Source organism: Fonsecaea erecta (genome assembly GCF_001651985.1).
Source record: "Fonsecaea erecta strain CBS 125763 chromosome Unknown Scaff16, whole genome shotgun sequence".
In the NCBI taxonomy this organism is placed as follows: Eukaryota; Fungi; Ascomycota; class Eurotiomycetes; order Chaetothyriales; family Herpotrichiellaceae; genus Fonsecaea; species Fonsecaea erecta.
In genome coordinates, this window is record NW_017387259.1 from 230,334 (window position 1) to 238,894 (window position 8,561).

The 8,561-nt window shown below is 53.7% G+C and overlaps 2 protein-coding genes across 2 annotated transcripts in view; one reads left to right on the forward strand and one right to left on the reverse strand.

Moving 5' to 3' along the window:
* Positions 1-2,431: 2,431 nt before the first annotated feature.
* AYL99_11799 (hypothetical protein) lies at positions 2,432-4,747 on the reverse strand (the record flags this gene model as incomplete). The annotated part of the gene is made up of 1 exon (XM_018843304.1): positions 2,432-4,747. The coding sequence occupies one exon, from the start codon at positions 4,745-4,747 to the stop codon at positions 2,432-2,434; it is 2,316 nt and encodes a 771-aa protein (XP_018687406.1).
* A 3,277-nt stretch (positions 4,748-8,024) lies between these two features.
* Positions 8,025-8,561, forward strand: part of AYL99_11800 (hypothetical protein) — a gene marked incomplete at both ends in the record, with an annotated part of 1,761 nt that continues 1,224 nt past the window's right edge. The window contains one exon of the mRNA XM_018843305.1: positions 8,025-8,504. Coding sequence (XP_018687407.1) covers positions 8,025-8,504 — 480 coding nt within the window. The remainder of the gene's footprint in view (positions 8,505-8,561) is intronic.

An 8,561-nucleotide genomic window follows, 5' to 3' on the forward strand; every position in this document is an offset into this window, starting at 1 on the left:
GGTGTTTCCCTGCGGGTGGTTGGTCGGGTGTCAGGGAGGCATCACCCTTGAGTTGCGTGTGCTTGTGTGCGCTTCGGCTTGGGCCTTTTGGTGGGACGAGTTCTTCGAGCCGCAGCAGATTCGCCTACGGCCCTCGCGGGTCGTTGAGCGTCAGAGCGTAAGTCGGGCATTCAAAAGGTTGAAACGTTTTCTTTGCCTTACTCCTACGAGGCGATATGGATCCGCATGCGGATCGCTGTGGTCCTAGACCACTGGCAATGACAGTCTGATTCTCCACTACTGTGCCTGTTTCTGGTCGAACTCCTCTCGCAGATGTTCTTCAGGCTCCCAGCTATCACGGCTCCCGAGAATCCTTTCCGCCGGACGTAGTATTCCAACTGACCGGGCCTTTTGCGCGTCCCGAAAACCCGTTCCACCTCCCAGTCTCTTTCGTCAACCATGTTCACTAGCTCTGGGATTGAAGTCAGCTCTGAACCACACCGTCCGTCATCGAAGAACAGACCGTCTGGCCGTGAGTCTTTTCAGTGGCGCAGGCCTCCTACATGCCATGCCAAGGCGATTATACAAACCGACATCAAGTTAAGAAACATTCTGTTCAGATATGCTTTGGAAACGACCGTGCAGTGGGACGAGCGAGGAAATGGTCCAGAGGTTATATCATATACACATGCTGACCGAGATTACATTACCGATTCGAAGGGCCGTGGCGCCGTGGTCACTCACAGACTGTGCTCGCGGTCTCGCGAATCAACTGATTCTCAGTCCGCGCGGCGGCAGCCACCGCTTCTAAACCCTGGATAAAATCCACCATGTTCCAGTCAAGGTGCTTTCGGTCTGCTGGATGGCTGCGTTGCGGGACCGGACTGCAGGCTCACGACGCAGTAGTAGTTGGGCCTGCCGTACTTGTCGAGTGATGCTCAGTCACTGGTCCATTTCCAGCAGAGGAAGAGGGGAGGATTTCTTACTTCAGGGTACCAGTCACGAGGCTGGCGCTCGTAGTTAGTTATTTTGGAGGCTCGATGTCAAGCCGTCTGCTTTTCCTCCGTACCAAATGGGCCTCGAAGCATGCCTCTTCATGTACGTCGGGCGGTTGAGGATGCGATCCGAGGTCGTCCGTCCATATCGGCCTGTGTGGGAGGTGATGCTGAAGAAATTGAAGTTCAGAGCAGCCGCCACCGATAGCATAGCTGTCGTGAGTCGCTCAGCATCTGCGCAGTTGAATTGGATTGTTGATCTGTCTTCTCCCTGTCCGTCTCAGTGGGTGTAGAAGCTGGTGCCGCCACGGACAGCACCCATTGAGTAATGATCAGTGATGCTCCAGATGTCGTCAACACCTCGGCGAATTCCTTCAGGTTCTCGATACTCGGCTCTGGTTCCTGGTTCGACAGTTCCGACTCACTGGCCAACCTCGAGCGCTAGCCCACGTGTGGCCTTTTGGTTACTTGGTCGGCAGACGCAAAATCGCCGCGCTTCATCTTTGGCATTTCGGTGAGCGAATCAGGATGTGGAAAAGTGCGGATGCCTTGGTCATAGTGTACTCCTCAAAAGGGAGAAAAGGTGCGCGGCTCATCTCTGCAGATGTTGGAGGAACTGAGAAAGCTCGTTGGACATGGCGTATCCTTCCTGAAGGAGGAGGGAGAGTTCATCAAGCTAATGTTACAGAATTGCAGGGAAGGAATTGATGAAAGCCCGCAAACACTCGCAGTGAGAAACAAGGGGGGTAAAAAATGGATCGGAAGACATTCGAGATTGCTGTTATCTGTGCAGAAGCTCGACCTAGTAAAAGCAAAAGAAGGAAAGCAATCACATCTAGCTCCCGTCATCGTTTCAGCATATCGCGATCAACCAGGCCTCCGGCAAATGAATCACAGAACCCACCCCTAGCTCTCACGCTTCTGTTGCATGTTGTCGATCAGACCGAGCAAAAATCTTGTGCGCAAGTCGGGACTGATCAGACCTTAATCCTTGGACGCCAGCACACCATCCGAACCGTGATCTTCGGAATTCGACTTCCCTCTTGTCTCGACAAGATGCCTCCCCTCGAAGTTGGCCAGACGCACCGAGCTCCCTCGGCGAAAGGATATCGTTCACCATTGCGAGTTTCCCCGCGACCTAAATTGTCAGACCCCTTCATTGGGCCCCGCATTGGTCGCCGCGCCTGACCTTCGACTCGTGCCCCCGTTGCTTCCAAGTGGCCTCTGTCGCAGTATGGGTTGTAATCGGTTTTGTGGTGGCTCGCGCCATCGGGAGCTGAGTTCCCCTCGGAGCAGGAGCAAAATCAGAAGGCAGCATAGGTACGACCACGCCGCTCGGTTCTCGCACCGGTTCCTTTTTTTCCATGATTAGCTGGGGGGGGGGGGGGCGATTTTTGGACGTTTTGCATAGAACTTATGAGTCATCCTGCTGCCGTCCCAAGTCGAAGAAACACCTTTTATGCAGTCGGGCGTAGTTTTAGCGGTGACGGGTCAACATCACGCTGGGGTAAGCGCAGAGAGAGCTTCGAGGCTGCCCGCTCCGTCTCAAGCGGTCTTTTTGTCAGAACCATCCGTACACTCTTCCTCTGTTCTGCCAGACGGCCGACAGGACTCTTTTGCGTAGGGGAAAGTGAAATTTTCCCTGCCATGGCATCCAGTGTGTTTCTGGTTTCTGTTGCTCCCATGTCTGTCTGCATCGAGTTTGCGATGTCAGAGTCTGAATCTGACTGCGTCGAGTCGATGATGCCAGAAGGCCGGTTCGTACGAAGTGAAAACCGAGGGCTGTGAGATATTTGGTTGGGAGATGCCTCCTCGAACTTGAAGTGGGCATCTAGAGAACTCCCGCTCGGCGCAGTGCCATCGAGTCTGCGGCGTCCCAGTCCTATCGCTTTGGGCCGTCCACGTCTCGTCGTCAGCGATACGCAGCTACGGCCGCTAACATCCCCGTCTAGGTCCTCGCGTCGTGACTCCTGACGCACACCTTCCGCGATAGCAGGCTGCAGTTGGAGGTCCTGGCCATCATAGTTACCGTCATATGGTTTCACGCCACCCAGTACCTCATTACCTATGTTATCCACATCAGGCCCAACTTCTCCAGACCGAGGATCGGAAGTTCCGACGCGCAGGCCAGGGAAAATGCCGGCGAAAATTCCCTGGCGTCTTTCATCATCGACACCAAACAAAGGAATATCCCTCAACTTCTCCAGGGCTATGTGCTGCGCCTGCTGGGCCTCCGCCGGTGGCAGAGCTTGTATGCCGGCTTTCACCCGTTGCAAGACCAGAAGGTTTGGCTGTCGGTCCACCAAGTGCGGTCTCAAACGTTCGAGACTCATCTTCATGTCAATTTCCAGGCTTTTTGCCCTCGCCTGCAAGCTGTCGGCGTGTTGAACCCGGCGTCGGGCCATCTCTTGCAGCCTCTCCGCCTCCTGGCGCTCACCAGCTTCGATTTTACGCAAGCCTTCAATTTCTCCTTGGATAACTGGTAGCCGCGTTTCCACCGCCTGATCATCCATTTCTGCTTGGGATTGACTTAGTGCCAGCGTCTTGGTCTCCGTTAGCATGTCGACATAGATTTTCAGCAGCCGCGGCACCGTCAAAGGTCCCGTGACCGGAACTTCTCTGACCATATCGTCTTGTATGCGGGTTGGTGGACTCCCTTCTCGGGTCAAGAACCCATGTTCGGAGTCCGGGGATCCTGCAGTCGAGCTGGTCGGCGTCGTCGGCTCACTGTCTCGGCGGTACAAACGAGATTGTGGGGGTCTAGGGGTTTCGCACCTCGGACATTTGGTCTCTGAAAGCGGGTTAAGATATTGGCATGCCTTGTTGGGGCAAAACCAACCAGCAATGTTACACCATCGTGAGATCGAGGCTGGGATAAGTTTGCGTGGGCCGACAGTTCTTGATGCAGGGACCATCTTCTGGCTTGTATCGCCGCGAGCTGATTTTCGCTGCGGCGTCTCGGTCGACGGTTCCTCCTCGCTGTCCGGTCTGTCGCGCTTGCGTCCAGTCCAGAATGCCGAACGCGCAGTAGAGGATAAAGCACGCACAGAGGAGGATGAAGCCAGAGTGGGAGAGCCTGCAGGCGACCAGGCTGCACATTGCCCGCTTTCCTCCTCGTCCATGTATTTGTGAAAGTGAAACCCAAAACGCTTATCCTTTCTCCATGCCTCCACGATCGGGACTATGTCATGCGGTGGCACCAGATTCCAATTTGTCGACATATCAAAAACAAGGCATTGTGCCGGGTTGAGGCGGCCAGCTCGGGCTTCTGCCACCCGCTCAACCGCCGTGTCATCTCCCCAGGTGTTCAAGAATTCATTTTCCTCGACCTCTGCCCGGTCTTGCTTGATTCCAACTCTTGGATTTGCAAATTCACCACATATCATGTAGGATCGTCGATGAACAATGAAGTGGTAGCAGCTGGGTGAATCAAGGATCAATGGTGGTAAGCCGATTGGGTCGCGATCAGGATGTATGCTGCCCCACATATTGAAGTCCCCACGCCAGTAGCCTCGTCTACCAATCTGGCCTGGGGTGAAGAGACAGAGCACTACGGCCAGCATGGTCTCGTCCAACTTGCCGAACTTTGGAATCGCTGCTCGTGCCTCCTCTAGCGGCAGATGTAGGACATGCTTGTAGTCTTGGAAACGGATGAGGAGCAATTGATCAGTAGGGGTTGTTTTGTCATGACTTTCACCGAGTGCTTTGTTTTGCGCGTAGGTTTTGCCATTCCACGCTCCAGCGCGTTGCAGCTTCCCGTGTCCGTCAGGCATGATGGCCGTCGGTGCGTTTGCCGTCAAGGAAACAGGATTCTGTAGGTGAGAGTGGATCCTGTTTGGAAATAAGTCAGTGATTGTGAAGTGATGAGCGATTGTCCAACAAAGGATGGCTCGGTTAAATTACAGGTGGTTGTCGGTGAGGCAGGAAATGAGCCAACCGAAGGCAGAAGTCGCTGTCTCCGCGTCAGTGGCGAAGGACAATGCCGTCGCCCCAAATCACCAAGATTTGGAGCAATTGAAGTGATGAGTTGTAGGAAGGAAGGTTTGCAGGGAGGAACTGGTAACGATAAGATATATTTCTGGCCAAGGTGACGCGGTGTTGCTGTCATGTGCTGTCACGTGCCAATATCATGGCACCAAATAATGCAGAATGTTCTGGTGCATCCCTCACATCAACGCGCAGTCCTGAGGTAAAGTGAAAGCAAAGTGAAAGCAAAGTGAAAGTAAGATTCATGTTCGTGGCTGCTTTTCCAACGCTTCAACCGATGCTAGCAAGTCCTCCTTCGAGGGTGCTGCGTGGTTATCATCATGTTTCCGCCCATCGTTGCAGTTAATTAGCTTATGAATGAGAATCTCTTCCTGCCAGTTGACCAACGCGGGGCGGCCGACCACTCGTTGCATTCGTATGTGCCTTTGGAGTTCAAGCCTAGACGCCAAATTACCAGTGGAGCGTAGGTGATCTCCCGATGTCCGGTCGCTGCCAGCCTCAACCACAAGTTGCCGTCGAAGAAAGGAGGCAGATGCTGTTTGTGGAGCTGAATAGCTATGAATGCGCCTCTCACCTCGCTGAGCAGGATTCCTTGCCTTTCGACAAAGTTTGTGGCCCACTTATGCCTTCGCGCCATGAGACTTCAGCTCCAGCGGAAGGGCGTGTACGACATCGTAGGGACTGGCACCAGTCGCTGCACCTGCTGATTTATTCAACACAAATGCCACTTCCTGGAGGGCCCACGCCGATCTTGTTCGTGTTTCCCAACTAGCCAACGTCCCAGCACAATCTTAACAGTCTGTTTACTTCGCCCACCCCTCCCCTTGCCAACCGATGGAGCAATGCAGGCATCGACATGGCAATTCTGGAGTCATGACTTCTAAAAGTCCCCGGTAAACTTTGAGTCCCTGTCGCTGACCCTCCCAGGGGGCAAGCCGATGACAAAGTCGATTGCCGGTACGTCCTACGATTTCGATGGTGTGTCTTCAACGACAATTGCTCACCATGCGGGCTTTTACGGATAGGCTTTGGTTGTTCGCAGGCAGGCCATAGCGGGACGTATTTTTCAATCATTTGTCGTATGTTCGTGATGAAAGCCGTGCCTCACATTCGATCGCTTGATCACCGCATGTGGGTTGCGTCTTGACCCACTTGCACGAATTGACGTTCCAGAGCCGCTGGAACCCACACCCGATGTATTTATCCTGGCGGATCTGGTAAAACATACCACATCGTCCTGGAGGTGGATAGAGGATGTGTAAACTCCGTTCCTTCCATATTTTGTCAGAGCATCTTTCGGCATCTCGCTCGGCGAGTAAGGATTAGGCCAGTCTGCCAACCGCTTTTGTCCTCATGTAGGTTCTGCATGAGCGAACCCATAACTTCTTCGTCCAGCCGGAACATAGATACCGCAAACGCCTTTGGTGGAGTAACGTAGTCTGATACTGGTATTGCATGCTCGGGGCAAACGAGAGCTGCCTGAGTTCTTGCATTGCTGGCCTTGAGTCGTGATAAAGCATTCGAATTCGAATGCTCGTTAACGGGTCGATTAATAACCTTACATCGTGGGAAGTGGCTTTGCACCGCTGTGTAACGGTGGGCACTGTTTCGACGCCGCTGACAACGGGAACAGGAGAGTCACGTGACTGTACAACGCCGCAAACCACCCAATCTGATTGGCGGACTTGCCACAGCCGCATCATAGAAGCGCTTCCATGAACTTCAACCGGGATGTCTTCGAATTCATATCATATTCAGCGTTAACAGTTATTCAATCAGCTCGTCCGACGTGTCGTGATACTGCTTTGTTACAAACCGAGTGACAAATCGATACATTAATGGTGGTTGTGGAGGATTTTAGTGGTCACCAAGACTAGGGTGGTCGCTGTGCATATCACATAGTGTCTCTTTGTTCTCACACAAGCGATCACATAGTGTCTCTTTGTTCTCACACACGCGTACGGTGAAGCTCACAAAGTCACAAAGGTACAGGCAGTGGTGATGTGGGTCATTCAACTGCCCCAAGTCACCGTGTCACGACTACTGCCTTACGCCTGTATCTCGTCCATTTATACCCCCTCCGTCTCCGTCTTCTCCTCTTCCCCCCTCTGCATCCTCAGCAACATCTTCACCACGCATCCCTTAGCAAGACTTTCTACTCCCCTTGCTAAGGGCCCTTGACCATCACCACAAGTCTCCTCCTCTCGCTACATTTCCAACATTTCCACTCTTACCTCCAGTGGGTCAACCAGTGCTGGCTACACTGGAGGAGGAGGCATGTCCTCCTCCTCAAGTCTTCTACCAATGGCCTCGATCGACACTGAGCCGTCCATAACGACACGCGGCTGTTACCAGGTCCGCGTCTCATCCTAGCACAGGATAACACGTCAAGTGGCCTTATCTCGTCCAGTCAGTGCGAAAATTACCATGAGCTGCAGCAAAACTTAGCTCTTCTTCCACCAAACAAACACACATATCGTATATATAAACATATTGCTCTCGAGTACGACAGCACCTCCGCCGGTCGCTGCTTGGGGCCCACATGGCATGGCCAAGCGGCCGGAGCATGCTGTCTCGGGTGTGGTGCTCCTGAGAACGGCAGCATGATCGCCGGCTGCTGCCTGCGGCCGACAGCACATGACCGAGCGGCCGGAGCAATTCACTCCGGCTCGTTGCCGTGTAGCTCTGGCTTGGCATGGCCAAGCGGCCGGAGCAATTCACTCCGGCTCGTTGCCGTGTGGCTCTGACTTGGCATGGCCAAGCGGCCGGAGCATGCTGTCTCGGGCGTGGTGCTCCTGAGAACGGCAGCATGATCGCCGGCTGCTGCCTGCGGCCGACAGCACATGACCAAGCAGCCCGAGCATGCTGCTCTCTCCGTTTCTTGGAGGATACAGCACATGGCCAAGAGGCTCCAGCGTGCCGGCCCTCTCCCTGGTCTGCTGTCGCCTTAACCCTGCCCCGTGTCTCTCCGGGCCGACAGCACGCGGCGGAGCAGCAGCAGCATGTTGCACCATCAAGCTCTCTCTCGAACCGCTATAACTCGAAAAGAACTGCTCAGTCAGCATGAGTCCAACTACCAGCATTGTCGTCTTCCCGGCCGCTCGTACCAAATATGCCAAAGAGAAAATCCTCGCAGACCCCGAAGCATCGTCGAAGGACCTCGGGATCAGCAACGGCGGCGCTGCGTCAGTCCATTTAAGATCTACTCTCATGTCTAAGATATCAGTTAAGCAGGGTTCAGCTATCAGGATAGTCACAGGAGACTACGTATCAGCGCAAAAAATACCCGACTTATTTATTAGATGGACAAAGAGTATGGGCGACAACAGAATTCATACGATCATCGAAGTGGGCCAGACTCAATCTCTCCCAGAGCTCCGACGCCTCGCTCCGTTCTATTTGAATAATAACGCTGATGTTCAACGCGTTGTTCTGATCAAAATGACCGAAACGCCAACATTCAAATCTCCGGTATCGACCGAAGTCTCTCAGGAATTCCGAAGAGACGAGACAACCGGTGTGATTTGGTGCGGTACCGCCAAGGTGATTGGGGCAACGAAGATACTGTGGGAGGTGTGGGAACGGGATGCTGCTGGTGTC